This window comes from Selaginella moellendorffii, unplaced genomic scaffold (genome assembly GCF_000143415.4).
Source record: "Selaginella moellendorffii unplaced genomic scaffold, v1.0 SELMOscaffold_18, whole genome shotgun sequence".
NCBI lineage: Eukaryota > Viridiplantae > Streptophyta > Lycopodiopsida > Selaginellales > Selaginellaceae > Selaginella > Selaginella moellendorffii.
In genome coordinates, this window is record NW_003314279.1 from 324,511 (window position 1) to 346,537 (window position 22,027).

Here is a 22,027-nt window from a genome sequence, read left to right on the forward strand (position 1 = left end):
TATCTCTCTTCACTTTTATTTCACTTCATCCTGTTATTTTTTACTTTTACTTCCATCATTTTTCTTTTCCTATTATGTTTTATAATATTTTCTTTTTACTCTTTAATTCCTTTTTTAGATCCCTTAGCCTTTGTGTTAGTGTAGTTGATTGGCTCAAGAAAGAGTATATTATCTTATTTTGACTTTGAACTTTCATATGAAGCTAAGCTTTTATTTCAATTGGGAATGCTCATACTATAAAATTCTTATTTGGCATCAGTCACTATAAAAAATAAGAAATATTAAAGAAATGTGTTATCCAAAGTTTCAAAGTTTTTAAGTATGTGATGATGTGATTATTTTAAATATATACCCTTTTCCTCACACTTAAAATCCTACCAATCTTTTGGATCATTTAGATATTGCTTCTAGGTATTGGCAAGTGTTAATGGCTAAAAATGATGTTTTTAAGAAAAACTTTTATACACTATTTGATTTTTACAAGTTTTTACTAATGTTATTTAATTTGAATAATGTTTTAGCAACTTTTCAATAGAGGTTATTTGCAATATACTAAAGGTGACTAGCCACTTCATTAATAATGTCTTGATACATTCAAAACAAATGTGGGAGGAGTATGTCCATAATATTTACAGGATGTTCAATTAGTTATGGAAAATTTGGTCAAAGTGCATATTTGGGTTTAAAAATATAATTTATCTTGGGTATTATATTTTTAGTAAGGTCTTACAAGTTGATCATAATAAACTTGTGGTTATTCTAAACTTTTATACTCCAAAATATGTGAATAATATGTAAAATGAAATATCTTAGTCATTTTGCTAATCCTCTTTCTAATCATAGTGCACTATTATAAGTGTTGCTAAAGTCATAAACATTGTTTTTTGTTTAGTTTGAACACTATGAATAGGCATTTGAGGAACGAAATGTTTACAACTCTTCCAATTTTGACATATCTTAATTATACTCAACTTTTCATATTGTATATAGATGCTTCTGATATTGGCTTTAAAGGTGTGTTATTGTAAAAGAGTGTGTGTCCAATTAATATCATCATATTATGTATATCAGTTATATATTACAAATAACAAATGTGAACTACTCCATAATAGAAAAAGATTCTCTAGCAATAGTTTAATATCTTAAGGATTTTCATATATATTTATATGATTCTCAAATATTGTTAAAGGGTGATTATGTTATAGTCACTTCATTAATGAAGTAGAAGAACTTAATTAGTTATACTACTTGATGGGTTCTGAAGCTTTAAATATATAACTTTAAAGTTATTCATTGCATAAAGAGCTCTATGGTTGATATTAATGTTTTTTCTCAAACTCTTTTTCCTTTTTTACTCTCTTCTTCTATTCCTTAGAAGTATATTATTGTGGATTTTTTAAATGAGAATTCTATACTATTAATAGTTATTATGCTTGATATTTAGTTTCCAGAAGGTGTAAAGTTAAATTTACTTTTTCTTAATGAGATCTATGAAGTTCAAAATATTGAACTATAACTTTATAGTAGAGTTGAAAATTGTACATCACTTATTGATAATTTGCTATTTTGATATTTACATTCTTATTATCCTCTTAAGAATAATTTATTTTTACTTTGTGGGGATTGATTTTAATGACCTTTTATGGTTGATGGTGCTTTTGATATGAATTCCACACTTTCTCCATGTTTATCGTAATTTTTATATTCTTGACAAGCATATAAAATGGACATCATTGTGTGATAGAAAAGGTTTTTTTATTGGCTAGAGATGCAATTAATGTCATTTAGTATCTACATAGATATATTTGGTGCCAAGCTCATTTCAGCTAGTGGTCTTGATCCATTACACTAATTACACTAATTTTTATATCTATCAATACCTCTTTTTGATGTTCTTTTAGATTTTAACTATTAAATAAGATAACTTTAACTACCTTTCATCTTTTTGGATGATGTGAGGTCTAAATATACAATTAAAATATCATATATTGTTATTAGTGTAATAGGATTTTTATAGTTGTTAGATTGATTTCAATCTGGACCACTCACTTCTATATATAAAAGGCTAATTAAATATGCATATTTCTTATACCAGGAATGTGCATATACATATTTATAATTATTCAACATTTATTAGGCCACTCCATTAATAATGTACCTTCTACTTTGGTAGATTTTAACATCTCTAACTCATTTCAAGCATACATCACTTAGTATAAAAGATCCATTGCTAATGACAAGAAAACCTTTGTAGGCTAAACATATTTGCTATCTATTGCTTCTATAAAATCATCACATGTGCCTTCATGAAAGTGGCTTATTGTAAAAAAAACACCTAAAGAACAAACTCTTGAAACATTATCCCAGATTGAAACCATTATGAGCAAATTGAATACAAACCATTGATGCACAATTACAATAATCTCCAATATTTGTTTCTGTTTATTCAATAAAATATTGAATTTTTGATCCTGAATAAGCTCTTACTTGTTGGATGAGAACCTATTATCATGATAGTAAAATATAAACCTACCTCATAATTCTTAATTTTAACTTTCCTTTTTATCTAGTTTATATATAAAAAAGAAGGGGCTAGAAACCTCCTTCCAACATAAAATTTAAACTTGAAAGCCTCTCTTGGCCTTATTAGTTGAAGATTTCATAATTGAAGTTGAATTTTAAACTCAATAATAGTGGACTATTGTGTGGGTTCTTAGAATTAAGATTCTATTATAAATCAATGGTCCACAAAATCTTTCAAAATAGAGAAAACATGTAATGATATTTCTTATAAGTTATGCCATATATATATACATATATATATATATATATACATACATATATATATATATATATATATATATATATATATATATATATATATATATATATATATATATATACCAATACTATTTATAATATATAAAACTAATAATAATATATGATTATATATGATTATTATAGCATATTAATACTAGGTTTTTTGTTTTGCTAAATGAAAATAAGGGCCATAGTACATATACTACTAAGATATTAAGATATCCTTAACATTAAAGTATTGGAAACCTTAAAATATCCAATTTATGTTTAAAAATTATGAACATGAATATCTCATAAATTTAGGTAGAGGTCAATAACCTTAATTTGTGAAATAGAGGCTGAAGTATAATTTTATACTTGAACTTGCTCCAAAACACAAAAAATAAATAGACATAATATAAGAAAAGGTGGCAATTGTATTTGCAATATATGTTCTAATGCTTTGGAAGATTTTATATTTTAAACAACTTTATAAGTCTTTATTAGTCATCCTGGTTCCATATAGTGAATAAGTTAGGAAATCAATTGTAATGTTTTATTCATGTTTATGTGCTGGACGGAAAATTTATTTAGATGACATCTTAATATTTTTTGGAACCCAAAATTCAAATGGAAAACTCAAAAAAAAATTAAATTATTACATATAATTGTTTATTATTCAATTTTAGTTACATTAATTTACCTAAAGTCTTTTTCAAAGATGCATGATAGTAATATATTCAAAGTTAGTAATATAAAAGCTCACAGTTGTTTTAATCTACTCTTAGAAATCTATATCGAAATTATTATTTTGATGTTACCATTATGGCTAACAAAAGCCAAGTGATCCTCTCCATATAAACAAAATTCAAAAAAGAAAGAAATGACTGTTTGGGCAACCAAGAAAGGAAATGTTTTAGAAACTTTCAAATGTAAAAGTCATGGAGTGCATTTTTATTTTCTATCTTATATCGCCTCCATATCTTTTCCTGCAAAGGATGTCAAATGAGTCAAAGAAAGACAATTTCAAAAGCTGCAGGACGACCATTTGAACATCACTCTTCCTATCAAAACTGAGAGTAGCACGTTGCTGCGCTTTGCCTGCACTCAAAGTCCGCATTAGAAAAGTCCCCAACACAACCGGTTTGCTTTTCTTGAGCCAGAAACAAGGAGAGAAGAGACCAAAGAAATGGAGAAAAAAGAAAACAAGGAAAGGCAGAAGAGATTGCTTACCATAACAGTGTATGAGACGAGCAGGATCTCCAAGCTCTTGAGGTAGCAAATGAAGGCAGAACGACTTTACTGTAAAAAAGAACACAAGAGTCAGCTAAGCTATCACCTGAGAGAGATAAACAAGCCAACCTTGTGACAAGTAGATATAAAACTACAGGAACGGCCGTAAAGCCTCGTTGGAGAGCAGCAAAATTGAGAAGCGATGGTGCTAAGTGACCACGATTCCCACGAGCCCCTGCGAGCTCGGGAGCTCGTTTATGATCACATAGCTCGTAAAAACCAGAAGAACTGGAGTGAAAGCTAGATAAGGAACAGTGACCGAGAGAGGAGAGCACGCTGGTACATGGACCCCACCAGAGCCTTGATCGCCGCGGTGACGAGCCAGCCGCGTCAAAGAGAAGAGATCGAAGCCGCCGGAGAGGAGGAGTGCGTCCAGGAGAGCCACCAGAGCTACAAGCTTGCGGTCCGAGAAGCACTGGGACGCCTGCTGGCATCGATGCAGCTGTGGCCGATCGCGGCGTATGCGAATCCTGCCCAGATCATTTCTCTGCTCTTTTCCGGAGCGAGCGATCAATCAATCGATCCATCACTAGGCATTATTGGCAAGGGCGTCACTCCTATGTAATGAATAAGGTTTAAATTACTTGTATTACTTTTTTTTCCAAGTGAGCTCTTCATTGATTGTCCATTTTTGTTGATCGATCAACATACACCTCGAAAACCAGTGTGATTTGTGATGAATATGATCTTGCACACTTCATCCCTCTAAACAAGCATTACTTACTCTCTTGATGCTGCAAATTCTTCCTTAATTTCCCACTCTAATTCCTTTGCAAAATTATTTTCTTCATTTAGTGCTAAAATAGGAGATTCTTCCTCCATTTGCTGCTCCAACTCCATGGCAAAAGTGTTTTGCTCTTTGCCCAAATCAGATTGAGCACCCTGGCCCTGTAAGTTGCTGAACTCCCCCTTAAACTCCTCAAGACCCAATAGTAAATCTCCATCAACTTTGAAATCCTTGAGAAAGTTCATCACCTCGTCCTCCATAGAAGGACCCTAGCCATTTTACACCACAATTTCTCAACCTCCTGGAAGATCTCCCTGTTTTGCATGTATCCTTTGAAGTCACAGGCGTTGACTGGCAATGACTAATCCTCATGCTCATTGACCACAAGTTGACTAAAACATTGACCTGTGATAAAGAAATCCCGTGTGTTTGGTGATGGCCTTGCCATTCTCCTCAAAGATCCATGACTTGTTGGCCACGCCCTGCATGAGGATGCACAGTAGTGACTCCCACTGGTTGTGGCCGATGGAATCGCTGGCGAAGACGACATCTCACAAGGAAGACACTGCCCCTTGATGTCTCCTTCTTGGGTCTCTTTCTTGGACGTCGTTTCGGTCGTGTTGTTCCACTTGGGGTGAAGTGCTATTTGCACACTGTGCACTTGTAGCGCGCCTGGATCAGCATGTGGTTGTCAAAATAGTCAAACTTGGTGAGTGCCTAGGCCATGAGCTCCCCCATGCTCCCAAACGTAACAAAAGCCTGTTGTGATGCCTATAAATCAAAGACTGGGTAGTCTTTGAGATAGTGGATGTCCTTGACCACTCATTTCTCTCATCTCTCTGAAAATTAATCTAGGTATGCAGTTACGGGCGATGAAAATATACTTTACACACAAATATTCTAACACAAACATACTATGAATATCAAATATTCTAAAATGAATATACTATGAATAGAATCTGAACCTGCAAAGCAGCAAAGGCAGGCTAGTTGTGGCGAAATTCAGCTGGGCAAAAGAGGTGGATTCTTGAGAGATGAGGAGAGGTGAAGCTTTCAGTGACTGGTACTTTTTTCTTGTGAGCGGCTTAAACTATGGTTTATTCAAACCTTTATGGAGGTTAATATTTTAGAAACTTTTTCAGATGTAAAAGTCATGGAGTAAAAGTCATGGAGTAAAAGTCATGGAGTGCATTTTTATTTTCTACCTTATACATTATGGTATGCTTTACTAGAACGATGTTTTTTCTTTTTTATCTTTAGGAGCTGAAAAACTATATTCTAGCAAGGTGATGGTGGCAAACATTCTAATTCCCTCTCAGGAGAATTCCCAAAAGAGGGAAAATCCTGCATTTCTGGGATGAACAAGCTGACAGCTAGAAGCTCTTCGTCCTTGCAAAACTCCACACAAAACTGACTAAAAAACCTCTGCACCATGGCTCGAAAGACGGGGCAATTGAGCAGCATATAGTAGCCCAGAAATTCCTCCAAGTTCACCAAATCATCAAAGCTGTCCCCTACAACCATCTCCACCACTTCGTCCCACCTTCATAGCGTCACTGCGCTGGGCGCCAGGATGCGGTGACAAAATCTTCTTGCCTTTGCCATGCCCAAGGTCCTCCATGAACGAGAAGTTGCTGGACGAAGCCTGAGAGTCCTCTAAGTTGCGGTGGACGACTTCCTGGCGACCTAAAGCTTCCGTCCAGCTATCACTGGTCTTGAGTTTGCTGCACCAAACGACCATAAACTGCTGAGCTTTTGCTTCTGCTGCTGCCTGTATGACAAGCTCACTGTCCAACTGATCCTGTGCTTGTTGCTGCTGTTGCTGCTCCTCTTCACCATCACCCCACGAGTTGACGACCTTCTACCGTCCGCTTCATGAGATTCCTGCAAACGCTCCGGAACTTAATGCACCAAGGAAAAGAACAACCCGTAGCGTCCCATGGGCAACCGTCATTTCATGAACCATCCTCCTCTGCTACTGACCAAGATGTTGATTCTTTCAGGAGAAACGTTTAAGTAGGTGGCCTGGCACCTCTGACTTCCCCCACTCCATTTTCTAGCTCACATCGTCGCACGAAAGAGGCCTATATGATCAGCTTTGTGCCGTCCACGCACATTGATCCGATGACGGCCCTGCGCATGGAAACAAGTCAGTGCTGTTGCCTTTTATAATAGAACACTCACCTGACGTTCAAACAAATGCTTCCAATTGTCAACATCTGACACGGTAAAAGAAACATAGGAAGAAAAAAAAACAGTGAAACTTATGGGTAGTCAAGCTGCTGCAGCTTTGAGCGACGCCAAAGCGCTCGCTTCGTGCTGCATCTTGAGCGCATTCACAAAAATTTCCAGACCAATCCCCTCCATAATTTGCTCAATCGAGTGTTGCGTCACTCCCACTCGATGATCAGTTACCCGGTCTTGAGGAAAGTTACACGTTCTTATGCGCTCCAATCTGTCACTTGAGCCGATCTGGAGTGACAATTTATAAAAGTAGAAAAAATAACGTTCTGCGACAACATTACCTGATCTTGTTGTAATTCAGACCGACTTGCCGCTGTTCGGGACCGCTCAAGCTCGTACAGCCTAGCATATAAAATATTCAAAGCTTTTGCTTTGTTCTATAGAATCTCAGCTCAGTTGTAGCAAAGCACGCGCGCTGAAGGGCCTTCCTTGTGTTGAGAGCGTTCGTCTTGGATTGCGACCACAATACCTGTTGGAACGTGAGTGACTCGGACTGCACTGCAGGTAGTATTTACATGGCTCCACCAGCTCGGTATGTGTCTATCTTTATCTCGTCATTACGGATATCGACATCAACCTGTCAGCATAGTCAAACTTTAGTAACAGAAAAACGAGAAACAATAACATGTATCAATGGTCTATGCAAGTGCCAAGGTTTAGTAAACCTGGAGTGAACCTCATTCGCTTCAGGAAGAATAGCGACTGACGCAGTATTTGTGTGTATACGTCCACGCTGCACACGGATGCATGAAAAAAATGAAATCACCGTAATTACTTTTGTACCTGGACGCGATGAACGCCACTGTCAAACTTAACAGCTCCATAAACACCATCTCCAGATATTGCAGCACTAGCCTCCTATAAACACGTTACCTGGTAACCTCGGGTGTTGGTGGTGGTAATGCTGAGAACTTCAAACCTCCATGAGTTGTTTGCGCGTATTTCTCATACCTGAGAGCATTCATAGAAATCCAATAAGCAATCGACATGAACCAGTAAGACGTGCCTACTTTTTGAAGAGATCAGACGCAAAAATTGACGCTTCGTCACCTCCAGCTCCTAAAAAAAGATAAAACATATCAATTATGGGTTGCACTTGCCTGTTCTGACTTCGAGAATACAACCTCTGCTATCAGCTTCATCTTTAGGAATACGCTCCAGGAGAACTTCGTCCTGAGCATCTCTCACTTCTCTGGTGGCCGTTTGAAGTTCTCCAGAGGCCAGCCTACGCATTTCTTCGTCTTCAACGGACTCTTTCACCAATTCTTTCAAGCCAATTACTTCCTGCATTCAACCAAAGAGTCTCTTTCTCCCAAAATTTAGTCGTCAAACCTTTTCTTTGGCTTTCAGCGCCTTGAACATATCCACGGAGTAATCCAGCTTGCAAAGGTCCTTGTTCATCTTGATGAGCTCGTCTGACGCAATCCCAGTCTGAAATCATTCACGATCACCTTTTCAAGGACGAAAACCGAATCTACACTTTACCTCTAGAAGCGCTTTGGAAAGACAGGCATGGCGGTCTTCAATAGAGATCACACTCTTCTCCAAAATTCGCAAAATATCGTCGGGAATGGGCGCATGCTTGTCTGGAGGTAGAAAATCCATGTCTCCAGCTCAATCCACTTACATTTCGCAAGAACATACCCATGAGCGTGGAAGCTTTTGTTGAAGACGGTATTCATGTCCTAGAGCTTTTGTTGTGCTTCTATACTTAACTAGCTTGGTTTTTTTGGGAAAGAGGTTTCCGGTTCGAGTCCTGAACTCGCAAAATGCCCACCTATAATATACAGCCCCCACTGTTGAGTTTTAGGGTTCTTCGCGCAAGGGTTTTTGCGCAAAGGCGGAGCGCTTGATCGAAGGCGGCGAGCACCGCAGGTGCGTTTGCGCCACGCAATCGCGAGATTTGAGCTCCGCCAGGATGTATGGAGGTGATGAGGAGGATTACATGGATGAGGAGGAGGAAATCACACAGGAGGATGCCTGGGCCGTCATTAGTGCCTACTTCGAGGAGAAGGGGCTAGTGCGCCAGCAGCTCGACTCGTTCGACGAGTTCATCCAGAACACGATGCAGGAAATCGTGGATGAGTCGTCGGAGATCGAAATTAAGCCCGAGTCGCAGCACAACCCTGGCCGGAATAACGAATATTCCGGAGAGGTATGATGCTTGCACAAACCATCAGCCAAGGAAAATAAAACTTACTGCGATGTCTGTTTTCAGACCACTTTCAAGATCAAGTTTGGACAGATTTATCTGAGCAAGCCTATGATGACCGAGTCTGATGGAGAAACCGCAACTTTGTTCCCAAAAGCTGCCCGGCTCAGGAATCTAACGTACTCGGCTCCTTTGTACGCCGATATCATCAAGTATGTCACTCGAAAAGGAGAGGACGGCGAAGAAGACACCGAGCAGGAAGAGCTGCCGAAAGTCTTCATTGGAAAGGTTTGGCATTCTCATGCTTTTTTCACTCGGCTCTAAAGCAGAGCAATGCAGGTTCCTATCATGCTTAGATCGAGCTACTGTACATTGTATCAGAACTCTGATAAAGACCTTACTGAGCTTGGCGAGTGTCCATACGATCAAGGAGGCTACTTTATCATTAACGGGAGTGAGAAGGTCCTCATTGCACAAGAAAAGATGAGTACCAATCACGTCTACGTGTTCAAAAAGAGGCAGCCAAACAAATATGCTTACGTTGCTGAGGTTCGTTCTATGGCGGAGTCCCAGAACAGACCCGCGAGCAGTATGTTCGTCCGAATGCTGTCACGAGCCGGAGCCAAAGCGGTAATAATGCAAATCGGGTATTTTCTGATCTAACATCCTTACAGGGGTCTTCTGGCCAATATATTCGAGCAACACTGCCTTATATCAAACAAGAAATCCCAATCATAGTGGTTTTTCGAGCACTTGGATTCGTGGCTGATAAAGACATCCTTGAGCATATCTGTTATGACTTTAGCGACACGGCCATGATGGAATTGCTAAGGCCATCTTTGGAAGAGGCATTCGTCATACAGAACCAACAAGTTGCTTTGGACTATATTGGCAAAAGAGGCTCCACTGTGGGTGTTACCAGGGAGAAGCGTATCAAGTGAGTGCGAATCGCCTGTTTTCATGCTATAGAAGCTCATCTATTGTGCATGCAGGTATGCAAAAGACATTCTGCAAAAAGAAATGTTACCGCACGTTGGAGTCGGGGAATATTGTGAGACGAAGAAAGCGTACTTTTTTGGATACATCATACATCGTCTATTATTATGTGCGTTGGGCCGTCGTGCTGAAGACGATCGAGACCATTATGGGAACAAGCGTCTAGATCTTGCTGGTCCGCTGCTAGGTAGTCTGTTCCGGCAGTTGTTCAGGAAGCTGACTAAAGATGTCCGAGCCTATCTACAAAAGGTATATATTCTGGACATCTTTCGAAGATATCTGATATCTTTTGCAGTGCGTAGACAATGGGAAGGAAGTAAATCTTGCATATGCTGTCAAAGCCAAGACAATCACTAGTGGATTGAAGTATTCCCTTGCGACTGGAAACTGGGGACAAGCAAACTCAGGCAATGCACGAGCAGGAGTGTCACAGGTCCGTTACTGGGCGTTTTCTTAGTAGTAATGATGATTCCATCCTCTCTTACAGGTTCTCAATCGTCTGACGTATGCCTCAACATTGTCACACTTGCGAAGATTAAATTCTCCAATTGGACGTGAAGGTAGGCTTGTTGTCAAGTCTATGTTACTGAACCTCTAGTTGTTCTGCAGGAAAGCTGGCAAAGCCTCGTCAGCTTCATAATTCTCACTGGGGTATGATGTGTCCTGCCGAAACTCCGGAAGGTCAAGCATGCGGTTTGGTAAAAAATTTGGCACTAATGGCTTATATCACCGTCGGGTCAGCTGCCAATCCCATATTGGTTTTTCTGGAAGAGTGGAGTACTGAGAACTTTGAGGTAAATAAAATATTACTCCTACGTTTTTATCATTACTCATACCTTTATATGTTCAGGAAATTTCACCAGCAGTAATCCCAAATGCAACTAAAATCTTTGTGAATGGTGCATGGGTTGGGATACACAGAGAGCCGGAGCACTTGGTTAAAACATTGCGGCAGCTGCGTAGACAGGTTCGATCTACATGTTTTTGTATAAATGAATTCACATATCTTTTCTGTAGGTCGATGTGAATACAGAAGTTGGTGTTGTAAGAGACATTCGGCTCAAGGAGCTCCGGTTGTACACAGACTATGGAAGATGCAGCCGGCCTCTCTTTATTGTTGAGAAACAAAGGCTGCTGATAAAGAAGTCAGATATCAGAGCACTGCAGCAAAAGGTGTTTACTCGCTCTTCTAGTTTTTATGTCAGCTAATATTTGCATCCGTTGACAGGAAGCTGGAGAAAATGGATGGCACGAGCTGGTATCCAAAGGATTTATTGAGTACGTTGACACCGAGGAAGAAGAAACAACTATGATATCCATGACTATTTCGGTAAAATACGTTATCCGACTGTGCTGCTTAATATTTTATAATATCCTTTCAGGATCTTGTCAATGCTCGATTGAATCCCGAAGAGGCATATTCAGATACTTATACACATTGCGAAATCCACCCGTCCATGATTTTGGGCGTCTGTGGGTCGATTATTCCTTTCCCCGACCATAACCAGTCCCCTCGTAATACATACCAATCAGCTATGGGAAAGCAAGCTATGGGTATATACGTGACAAACTACCAACTACGTATGGTAAGTATCGATGTTTCTCGCTTTTTTCTTTTCTGATCATATCCGGATAATACAGGATACCCTTGCTTATGTGTTGTACTACCCTCAAAAGCCTCTTGTGACAACTCGTGCTATGGAGCACCTGCATTTTCGACAACTTCCCGCTGGCATTGTAAGTCAGTTAATTGGTCTCCACTCTACATGCTTAAGTGAATTTCTTTCAGAATGCTATTGTGGCAATTGCATGCTATTCCGGATACAATCAAGAGGATTCGGTTATTATGAACCAGTCATCCATCGACCGCGGCTTTTTCCGCTCCATCTTTTATCGCTCTTACAGGTACGGCTCTCATTTGTTTTGTTAGTATGTCAACTTGTACTTTCAGGGATGAGGAAAAGAAAGCTGGAACGTTGGTGAAAGAAGAATTTGAACGTCCCAACAGGGAGACGACGACGGTTAGTCCTGTCTATTTAGAAGTGTATGTAGCGCCGACATTTTTAATACAGGGAATGCGGCATGGATCATATGATAAGCTCGATGATGATGGCATCGCACCGCCCGGAACGAGGGTGTCTGGGGAGGATGTGATTATTGGGAAGACCACACCGCTGGTCCAAGACGAAACTGGGACTCAAGCTCAACGGTATTCAAAGAGGGATCAGAGTACGTGTCTACGCCATAGTGAAAGTGGAATGATCGATCAGGTACCGTAGTGTGGTTTTAAATCTAATCATCTTGAAACCTGTAGGTGTTACTTACGACCAATGCGGATGGTTTGCGTTTTGTCAAGACAAGGGTGCGATCCATACGCATCCCTCAAATTGGTGACAAGTTTAGTAGCAGACACGGGCAGAAGGGTACTATTGGAATGACGTACACGCAAGAAGACATGCCCTTCACACAAGAAGGCATAACACCGGATATCATCGTGAATCCGCATGCTATTCCATCCCGCATGACCATTGGCCAGCTGATCGAGTGTATCATGGGTAAAGTTGCAGCGCTCATGGGAAAAGAAGGTGATGCGACGCCATTCACTGATGTCACGGTAAGCCTTTTTCATGTAGCTTCTACAGGACTCTTTACGGTTTTCTATCTTGCTTGTAGGTGGATAACATCAGCAAAGCACTCCACAAGTGTAACTATCAGTTAAGAGGCTTCGAGACAATGTACAACGGACACACCGGTCGCAGACTGAGTGCCATGATTTTCATCGGGCCAACATACTACCAGCGGTTGAAGCATATGGTCGACGACAAGATTCACTCCCGTGGGCGTGGTCCTGTTCAAATACTTACGCGCCAGCCCGCAGAAGGTCGATCAAGGGACGGAGGCCTTCGTTTTGGTGAAATGGAGCGGGACTGCATGATCGCACACGGAGCAGCGCATTTTCTCAAGGAGCGCCTGTTTGATCAGAGCGACGCGTATCGCGTCCACGTTTGCGAGCATTGCGGTCTGATTGCGATCGCGAACCTGAAGAAGAATACGTTCGAGTGCCGGAGCTGCAAAAACAAGACGGAGATTGTTCAGGTTTGCTTTCTCGTATTTTCTCTCAAGGCATCATTCTCAACTACATCTTTCTTTTTCCTTCTTTGTGCAGGTTCATATACCATACGCTTGCAAGCTTTTGTTCCAAGAGCTAATGGCTATGGCTATAGCGCCTCGAATGTTCATGAAGGAGGTTAAGAAGCTCAAAGGACACGTAAAGAAGGTTTAAGGTACCCTTCCTGATTTTCATCTCAGTCCAAGTTCGTGCTCACGGTTAACGAGGCAGGAAACTCACACACTAGTTGTAACTCTTTTTGTATATCAAATGAAGACACTCTTACACTCTTAAAAACTTCTTTCGTTCTAAAATCTTTTCATAGGGTTTCTAAAGCTCTGCGTGGCCATGGCGTTGTTGCCTGCCGCTTCCAGGTACGTGGTTAGCTCGTTCTATTCTCTCTCTCGTTGTCATTCTTTTGTCTGGTTTTCACTGCAGCGGGGTCTTCTTCTGGGAACATCAACCAGCACTGTTGAGAAGATTTAGCTGCATTGTATGCTGCTCTAAGACAGTCAAAGGTAACTCATTGTTCTTCGCATTCTTTGATCCATTGCCTCCTGCCAACAGGTGACTTGAAAACGTTTCCAACGGATGTACGAGCACCAGCTTCACTTGAGAGCCGCGAAAGCCAGCATGCGACACTTCCTTGTGCTGAAACTATCGCAGCCATTGTCACTCCACTCTGTGGCAAGCAAGGAGCGGTGGCGATTGTCAGGATGTCTGGGCCATCTGCGGTTTCGGTGGCTCAAGCCATATTTCGTCCGTTGAGGAAGAAGAAGTGGATTCCTCAGAGCCACAAAGTGGTCTACGGTACGATCATTGAATATCCAAAGGAGACTATTATAGATGAGGTGAGCTCCAAACCATTTTTCTTTCTTTCCATTTTTCATTTGTATCTCCAGGTTATTATCGTTCCAATGCTGGCGCCGCGATCATATACGAGGGAAGATGTTGTAGAGATTCAGTGTCACGGTGGCGACGTTTGTGTTCGTAGAATCCTCGACCTTTGTCTTCAACACGGTGCAAGGCTCGCACAGCCAGGTTCGTTCGACTTGAAGCAAAAAACAGCGATTAACTGATTGTTCCGCTCAGGAGAATTCACTTTGCGCGCATTTCTCAATGGCCGGATCGACCTATCGCAGGCAGAGAATGTGGCGCAGCTGGTGTCTGCGAAGACCGCCTCGGCAGCAGAAACAGCGCTTGCTGGACTCCAGGCACGCAAAATATTTGTGACAATCGTGAAAAAGCTCTCCTTTCTGGTTTGAACTCGCAGGGAGGCCTGTCCAACTTTGTCCGCTCCATGCGCTCCCAGTGCATCGAGCTTCTGGCAGAGATCGACGCTCACGTCGACTTTGAGGACGAGCTCGCACCTCTCGACGTGGACAAAATCATGGAAGCCGTGGGAAGTGTCTCGGCGCAAGTGGAGCAAGCGCTGGAAACTGCCGCTCGGGGCCGTTTGCTCCAGTCAGGAATCCAGGTAACTCAAAAAGCTAGAAAGTTTCCCAACTTGGAAGTTTACATTTGGAAGCATTCGTACAGGTTGCAATCGTGGGACGTCCAAACGTGGGGAAGTCGAGCCTGTTGAACGGATGGAGCCAAGTAGGTACGTTGCGCTTTCGCTGTCATCAGTACCACGGAGCTAACCAGGGAGAGATTTTTCTTTCCTTTTCTCGCTAGAGCGAGAGAGCAATAGTGACCGACGTGGCTGGCACTACTCGCGATATTGTGGAGGCTGATGTTGTCGTGAGCGGTGTGCCGGTGAGGCTCTTGGACACTGCTGGGATCCGAATCACCGAGGACCCTGTGGAAAGCATCGGTGAGTACGATATCGCCATCTTACACTTAAGGAAACTTTGAGCAGGGGTACAACGGTCCCAGGCAGCTGCAACGGGTGCCGACGTCCTGGTCATGGTAATCAACGCTTGCGACGGGTGGACCACTGGGGACAAGCTCATCTTTGATCATACTCTACAACAGGTTTTTTTTTTTCTTCGTCTCAACCCATTTCTTAATTCAATCAGTCCGGAACTTCCTTCTTTTCAGGCTCTTCGCGAGAAGCCTTGGATCCTGGTGATGAACAAGATTGATCAGGTGTGTGGAGGAGACGTAACCATACCGGAAGACGTGAGAGCAGCGTTCTCGGCCGTGGTCTCCACGTGTGCCGTCAAAGAGGCGCTCGACATCGACAAGCTAGACACGGCTCTAGCCGCCTTGATTGCTGCCGGGGGTGACGTCTTCTCGGCTGGCCAGCAACACTGGGCAGTAAACGAGGTAAGTTTGCGTAACAGACGTTTAGAGAGAGTGCAAGAGATTTAAAAGCTTTCAGGTACCTTTTTTTCTTACTGTGCGCTTTCTTCGTTCTCCAGAGGCAGAAGGAGCAGCTAATCCGAGCGAAACAGGCGCTGGAGCGGCTGAGGCAGTCAGCTCACGAGGAGCTGCCAGTGGACTTGTGGACCGTAGATCTGCGCGACACCATCCTGGCCCTGGGACAGATCAGCGGCGACGATGTGTCTGAGGAGGTTCTGGCGAATATTTTCAGTCGCTTTTGCATCGGGAAATGAATGCAGGGGATGAGGATCACAGGAACTTACAGGAAGAAATCAAAGAGAGGAAGAACAGAAAAGGAAGAAGAAGAAGAAGAGTGTACGGCAGAGCGAGCACCACAAATGCAGGAGCCTCACGTGAAAGTTAGGAATGTGGTCAGATCTTATGCAGACTTCCTTCAAATATGGAAAGCATCTCTGCGATCGGCCTCTCTTTTTGCTTCTTTTATTTAAGAAAGGAACGTTTTTTTATCGGGTGATGGCTTGCTTCCCTGTGAGAACAAGGAGCACGACTACCTCATTCTCTGGACTGGTTCCCGTGTGACACGAACGGGTGACAAAGGTGGCGAACTACAACACAGCAGTGGGAGAAAGAATTTATGTGCGTTTGATCTTTCGAATCACTGAGCAAGCAAGGGATGCAAGAAAGGGTCAGACATTGCTTTGAAAGAGGCAGCGGGTGGGAAGGAGGTCTCCTTCAATCTCTTCAATTTCATCTTTCAAAGGGGGGCCATGCACAGGACAAGGGGACACATGAATGTCCAAGAGATATATCAAAGAGTTGGCGGGGGCAAGGAGAAAGAAAGAAAGACAAGAGCTTTTCGGAAGTGATGCGCTCAACCTGGCTGGACTATGCAAGAAGATCAGAAGGGGAGCTTTTGCTGCGTTGGGATTGTTAAATGCACCTCTGGGAAATGAAGGCGTGGAAGCCAGGACAGGCGGTTGTGCGTAAAAACAAGAGAGAAAGTGCAAACGAGAAAGAAGAGCACTGACCTGTTTTGTTTTGAGTTGAGCAGATTGATCAGGCTGATGTCTCCGGAGATATAGAGATCCAAGCCATTCATCACCATGGTGGCGACGAGTTCACGGGTTTCTCCGCTCGCCACCTTTTAAAGCGGCCTGCAAGAAGAAACGAAATCGCCATGAGTTACTTACGACATAAATTCCCCTCCAGGCCTGGGGGGAAATAACGGACAAGAAATGGCTAACATTTACGAAACTAGTTCCTCCCCGCAACAGGACGAGCAACGACGCCAAGCTATTTACGAGCACGGATACGCCAAAGATACATATTTACGCTCATGATCATCACTCGAGCCACATGAAAAAGAATGTGTGTTGTACCCGCGAGCTTGGCTTGCAAGATATACAATAAGAAACACTCCAAACCAAATGCAAGGGAAAAGAAGAAGGATTCAGCAAGATGAAAAGGAATTCATTTCAAGTTGCCAGCAGCAGCCCAAGGCCACAGATCCATATGCATTCAATGGAGGAGCCAGAAGGGAAATTTATGCTCTTAAAGGCACAGGCCGTCGGGAGAGAGCTTCATGATTTGACTCCAAGCGGCCGGACACAGAGCCACAACAGCACCACCATTTAAAACACTAGAGCTCCAAGCGATCCCTCGCTTCCTGAATCCTCCTCACTCTCCCACTGACCTTCACATTGGAGCATTTATGTTGTAACATACCACGCCCCACCTTCTGGCGCGGCCGAGGCATGGCCAGCGAGCAACAGTCCTCCTGCACAGTGGGGACGGACAAGCGGAGGGGGAGTTAAAACAAAGTTCCAGAAGTTAAGGATCACTCACTGCTAACAACGAAAGGAAACAAAAAAAGCACCTGATCCTAGCTCATGAGCCATGAACTTGTAGATGCTCTGTGGAATCCACAGAAGCCTCTCCTTCCACCTCCTAGAAACAACGACGTGAGGATTTGGCCACGGGTCAGTAAATGGCGCAAAGGAGAAAGGTCCAAAAAATAAAAAAAACAAAACTTGTACCTGAGAGGCTCCACTTTCCTTCTGAAAGATACTTTCTCCACTGCTGTTTAGGCTACAGAGCACACCTATTAGCTGCAACGTTACCGTCCAAAAACCTGCAAAGAACAGGAAAAAAAGAGAAACACCTCGCTTTCGCGAGACAGACTAATCAACCAAACATACGGAAGCATCCTACACATCCAAACGACATCAGCATCTGAACTGGGTGAGCTTACACGCATCTCAGCGCACCAGAGCGGCTTCTCGACTTATTGCGGATCGGCATCAGGTAAATTCCCTTCTTAAGCTTCCTTTCTGGTTATTAGCAGTTAACCATCAGCATCCGTCTTCCTCTCCTCGTGGAAGCTGTGTCTGCGCCTGTGTATCACAAAGTTTACACTTTTCAATGCTGTATATAAATACATTAGACAACCTTTACCTTAGCAGCCAAAGCTTGGCTGACGCAAGAAACTGTGACAGGATGAGGCAATGCGCTCCATGTGCGATCCACCACCTTAAGAACATCGCCATCCGTGGATTCATTGGGATCGGTCACCCTTACCGACTTGCTGTGCTTAATTATCCTGGAAACTCATCCCGTTCACAGCTACTGGATACAGGCTCAACTTAAAGGAAAGGAGCACGAAAAGCTTACCAAATTAAACGTTGGCCGGATGGAATCTTTTATACCTCCTCCGTTTGTTCGTCCCTTCGTCCCAAGACCATTTAGTTATGCTATGTCTTGCCTGCACACCCAAACGCACAACATGTGAGATTGAATAATACCTACAAGTACGAAAGTAAAGAGAATTACCTGGTTTCCAAGCAGGATTGACGAAAGTGCAATGCAATCTATGTACGCTTTGGAAAGCCAAAGGAGAAAGTGAGATTATAATAAAAGTGTGTGTAATGTAAACACCGCACCTTGAAATAATCTATCTCCAAAGCCGTCTTTCGGCTTTGTATATGCGCAACGGCAGTTTCCCTCTCCGATACACGCGCTTAAAAGCCTCTCAGCTCAGATATCCGCCCTGCACAAGCACAACAGACGCGCACGGTTCAGTGGTTTGTCACGAACGAATGAAGAGAAACAAAAGCAATTTAAGAAAACGAAACGAGAGGGAGAGAGGAACGCAACAAACCACAAGCAGCTGACAAGAGCATTCACCACCGGCGAAGCAAAGTGGAGCCAGATATGTGAAGCTGCCAAAAACCAAACACCGTGGACATATGCCCAACATTAGGAACACAACAAATGCCCAACAACACGGAGCGCGAGAAAAGCGAGTCCAGACAAACACAAAGAGACCCTCCAGAAGAAGCTCGATCATATACCTGGTGTGTCCACGGAATTAAAGAGCTTAGATATAGAAAGAAAGAAGAGTGAAGAAGAACATTAAACAAAAAAGAAAGAAAGAAAGCATCATACATACACTGGGATCCAGATCACACCGAGTTCTCCTCTCACACACAGCGCGCGAGCGCTGTTCTTGAGGAGCGAACTCTCCCAGCTCTCTTGCTCGCGAATAGATAGCTACCTCTCTCTCTCTCTTTCTTTCTCCCTCGTCCAAAGCCCCTGAAAGCACACCAGGGAAGCCCATCAGATCACCACGGAGCTCGATGGTTCTATATGTATATTCCTGTGTTGTTCTTCGTGTTGTAGCTATGTACCCGGTCTCTCTGCGTTGAGAATTCCCCCGCGTCGTGGCTTCTCGAGTCGCAGCTTGGAACTTGAAAAAACTGCTGCAACGGGTATTCACAAGCTGTCCATGCGCGGGTTTTTCCATGATCGCAGCCGCTTTCTTTGCCTTCTGCTCATGCTGCATGATCTCCTTGATCTTGGACCTTCACCCATTCGAATCTTCCTGGCAAAGGACGCTCGTTGGCAACATCAAAGTTGTATCTGCGAGAAAGAAGAGAAAAGACGCATGGAATGAGATCCTTGAGCACAAAGACCCCTCGAGTCTTGTCTACCTCTCCGTGAATCGCTTGTGCTGCACCTTGTCCATCTGGCCTTCGAGCTCCCCGAGAAACGCGTCCACTTCGTCGGCGCTAGGAGCCGGCAATCTCTCCGGCTTTGTGCTCGCCAGCGTTGGCTTCGTGTAGACTGTCCGACTGGCTCTTCCCGTGACGCGTTTGGAGGCCTTGAGGAGGTTCCTGGGACCGTAGCGCCCGCCATAGCGACTGTGATGGAAGAAAAGAAACGAAACAAAAGCTCATGAATTTCTGTGAATTCTCGTCTTTGCAAGCGCAGATGTGTACCTCGAGCCCTCCTCCTTTTTCAACTTCAAACTGCTGATGTGCTCGCGTTCTTCCGGTTGGAAGCGCTTCCTCTCCTGTTCCCAAAACGAAAAAAGAAAGCAAAGCCTCGTTAGTCCGGGATCACGAGAACGAAGGACACAATTCCCAACAAGAATATCTCAGATCTACAAGGCGGTGGAGCAAAGTCACGAATCACGACCTCTTGCGGCTCGTCCGTGGTGTCAACGCTGAGCGTGGAGTGCGACGACGACGAGCTACACCCGGAAATCGATGTAAAGCCCGCCTTTTCGACGAATTCCTCCTCCCGGCGGGATATTTCGGAGAGATCATCCGGCGCCGCATGGAATTCCAGGGCATCGATGACAGAATCGAAATCGGCCGGGATATGCATTGGATCGGCGCCAGGGACCTGCATTCTTACGGTATAGCGGACGGAGGATCGAGATCAAGGAGAGAAGAGGGAGGGGAGAGAAGAAATATTTCGCTGGCGCTCCTCGATATAACTGAAGCCAAGAACAGAGTGATCGATCCAACTAGAACAAAGGAAAGAAGGATGCCGCACGCTCTCTCTATTCCCACATGCGCGCACTGCTACGGCGCCCTTACACCGCCCAGCGCCCAGCGCCAGTAGCTCCTGTCGAGATGCCAAAGCTATTACGCTCTAAATAAGAACCCTAAATTTCTCTTGAGGAGCCCGCCCGGAAAAACAAAGAAACGCCCTAAAAATAAAATGACGTCTTTAATGGTTGACCAAAAGCAAGACCCCCCCCCGCGCCCTAACGAACTCAAACGGACGGCCCACGCTCGCCCCGCGGGGGCAACGTGGGACAAGCCACGCCCTTGGATGGGCCCAGGATATCCGTCTAGCCGGCAGGACAGGGACAGCACACATCATCAGTGACACGTCAGCGGCGCTCCCGCCAAAACGACACAGGCGGGAAGCGGGGAAGGGGGGAGGGCCCGTCCATGGCGTTAAGCAGGTGGGAGTTAATTTTGATAAGATCCAGGCGTTTTGGGCCATAGCCTGGAAGCTAACTTGTAGTTAAAAAAGTGATTGTAATAGCAAGGCTAGGCTGACTGACGGAGTGAGGAGATCGCCGTGAGATTGCCCAATGATGCATGGAGACGGCGCGTGACGGAGAATGCCGGGGATTGGGTGGCGGCATTGCACGTAAGTGGCATCGGAGTTATGGCCACGCCCGTCCGTGCGGCCCAAATTGACAATAATGGCCACCACGGGGTGGTGAGCTCATCTATCTGGAGTGACAAGACCAAGCAACAGAAATTTAGGGATTGTTTGGTTTTGGTTGTAGTAGCAGTGTGTGGAAGGAAGGAAAGGATAGAAAAATCATAAGGTGGAAGGAAGGAAAGCCCTTTAGAGGCATGATGTTTGCGTGTAAAATGGGGCGGTGTGCCCAATTGCCCAAATGCCCGCTACTATTGCTGCTCGGCCGGAGTTGGCCAAATGATAGTCGCTGCTTCGACAAGTCTGGCACCTCAAGGGTTTAGATCTCCCTGGAGCCACAATTGAGTGTCACAAGTGGAATGCATCATACATTCTTGGCACTGGAGAGGTAGAGCAAAGAAGAAGAAGAAAATTTTAAAAATCAAAAATCAAAACCCCATTGGAAGCAAGAAACAGAGAAATAATAACTTCCAAATTTCCAAAAGAGAAACCACCCAAAACTAATTGAATCATGCCCAGCGTGACAATCTCGCCTCGGTGGCTGGCATGATGGATGCTTCCAAGGCGGCATCGCGTGGAATATCCGCGGACCGACTAATAGTACGCTACACAATCAAGAGGTGGTCCCTTGTTTAGATTATCTCTAGGGCAACATCACAAAGATCTGCTGCCCTGTCCTGGCTCGAAACCCCGCGAAGAACGCTTGGGCAAACAACACTAGTACCATGCGAGTCGTTAAAAGGGTGCTAAAGGTGGTACCACCTTTTCATATACCCCACCACCATGCAAAAGTTTTGTTTGCATATATAAATGTCCCGCCACCTTTTTCCAGTATATGATATTTTTGCCTGGGCCTTTGAATGTGGTGTCAGGCGTGAGGGTTTCTCATCGTTGAGCTATATGTACGGAGTGGACGAGTAAAGCTGGTTAGCCTCGCTTTTTGACCCGCTGCCAT

General features: G+C 43.6%; 3 protein-coding genes, 1 long non-coding RNA gene and 1 pseudogene across 5 annotated transcripts; 2 read left to right on the forward strand and 3 right to left on the reverse strand.

Annotated features, from left to right (window-relative positions):
• Nucleotides 1-7,060: 7,060 nt before the first annotated feature.
• Nucleotides 7,061-8,713, reverse strand: LOC9640679 (annotated as a pseudogene).
• Nucleotides 8,714-8,889: 176 nt separating this feature from the next.
• LOC9640680 (DNA-directed RNA polymerase II subunit RPB2) lies at nt 8,890-13,620 on the forward strand. Its single transcript, XM_024676814.1, has 19 exons — nt 8,890-9,218; nt 9,282-9,503; nt 9,555-9,845; nt 9,890-10,152; nt 10,208-10,460; nt 10,507-10,644; nt 10,699-10,771; nt 10,821-11,005; nt 11,062-11,178; nt 11,229-11,384; nt 11,440-11,541; nt 11,594-11,797; nt 11,853-11,948; nt 12,001-12,116; nt 12,163-12,232; nt 12,284-12,481; nt 12,526-12,825; nt 12,885-13,307; nt 13,378-13,620. The coding sequence occupies exons 1-19, from the start codon at nt 8,982-8,984 to the stop codon at nt 13,492-13,494; spliced, it is 3,561 nt and encodes a 1,186-aa protein (XP_024532582.1). The 5' UTR covers nt 8,890-8,981; the 3' UTR covers nt 13,495-13,620.
• Nucleotides 13,621-13,656: 36 nt separating this feature from the next.
• LOC9640425 (tRNA modification GTPase MnmE) lies at nt 13,657-16,123 on the forward strand. 2 transcript variants are annotated; one of them, XM_024676816.1, is made up of 11 exons: nt 13,657-13,694; nt 13,759-13,838; nt 13,888-14,171; nt 14,223-14,361; nt 14,413-14,534; nt 14,594-14,797; nt 14,860-14,919; nt 14,998-15,136; nt 15,182-15,297; nt 15,364-15,591; nt 15,687-16,123. In XM_024676816.1, the coding sequence occupies exons 1-11, from the start codon at nt 13,669-13,671 to the stop codon at nt 15,879-15,881; spliced, it is 1,593 nt and encodes a 530-aa protein (XP_024532584.1). In that variant the 5' UTR covers nt 13,657-13,668; the 3' UTR covers nt 15,882-16,123. The 2 variants fall into 2 exon arrangements, with proteins under 2 accessions (XP_024532584.1, XP_024532583.1); XM_024676815.1 differs by having other exon boundaries at nt 15,182-15,591.
• Nucleotides 15,276-18,647, reverse strand: LOC112346917. The gene is made up of 11 exons (XR_002992608.1): nt 18,549-18,647; nt 18,439-18,485; nt 18,280-18,370; nt 18,064-18,208; nt 17,646-18,002; nt 17,486-17,556; nt 17,303-17,386; nt 16,638-16,763; nt 15,651-15,803; nt 15,437-15,575; nt 15,276-15,387 (listed from the first exon to the last, which is right to left on the reverse strand). It is a non-coding gene; the product is annotated as an uncharacterized LOC112346917 (long non-coding RNA).
• Nucleotides 18,648-19,008: 361 nt separating this feature from the next.
• On the reverse strand, nt 19,009-20,557 carry LOC9640426 (cyclin-dependent kinase inhibitor 3). The gene is made up of 4 exons (XM_002971991.2): nt 20,086-20,557; nt 19,887-19,960; nt 19,599-19,808; nt 19,009-19,527 (listed from the first exon to the last, which is right to left on the reverse strand). Exons 1-4 carry the CDS (start codon nt 20,299-20,301, stop codon nt 19,440-19,442), a joined length of 588 nt encoding a protein of 195 aa, XP_002972037.1. The 5' UTR covers nt 20,302-20,557; the 3' UTR covers nt 19,009-19,439.
• Between the last annotated feature and the right edge of the window lie 1,470 nt (nt 20,558-22,027).

What these genes read in the sequence shown, in the direction of transcription:
- LOC9640426 (XM_002971991.2), bottom strand. Translation starts at nt 20,301, where the DNA reads ATGCAGGTCCCTGGCGCCGATCCAATGCATATCCCGGCCGATTTCGAT. An exon ending in CCACGGACGAGCCGCAAGAG is followed by an intron (nt 19,961 to 20,085) that starts GTCGTGATTCGT and finishes TTTTGGGAACAG; the next exon opens with GAGAGGAAGCGCTTCCAACC. An exon ending in CACAAGCGATTCACGGAGAG is followed by an intron (nt 19,528 to 19,598) that starts GTAGACAAGACT and finishes TCTTTCTCGCAG; the next exon opens with ATACAACTTTGATGTTGCCA.
- LOC9640425 (XM_024676815.1), top strand. Translation starts at nt 13,669, where the DNA reads ATGGCGTTGTTGCCTGCCGCTTCCAG. An exon ending in AGGAGACTATTATAGATGAG is followed by an intron (nt 14,172 to 14,222) that starts GTGAGCTCCAAA and finishes TTGTATCTCCAG; the next exon opens with GTTATTATCGTTCCAATGCT. An exon ending in AACACTGGGCAGTAAACGAG is followed by an intron (nt 15,592 to 15,686) that starts GTAAGTTTGCGT and finishes TTCGTTCTCCAG; the next exon opens with AGGCAGAAGGAGCAGCTAAT.
- LOC9640680 (XM_024676814.1), top strand. Translation starts at nt 8,982, where the DNA reads ATGTATGGAGGTGATGAGGAGGATTACATGGATGAGGAGGAGGAAATC. An exon ending in ATAACGAATATTCCGGAGAG is followed by an intron (nt 9,219 to 9,281) that starts GTATGATGCTTG and finishes GTCTGTTTTCAG; the next exon opens with ACCACTTTCAAGATCAAGTT. An exon ending in GACAACTTCCCGCTGGCATT is followed by an intron (nt 11,949 to 12,000) that starts GTAAGTCAGTTA and finishes AATTTCTTTCAG; the next exon opens with AATGCTATTGTGGCAATTGC.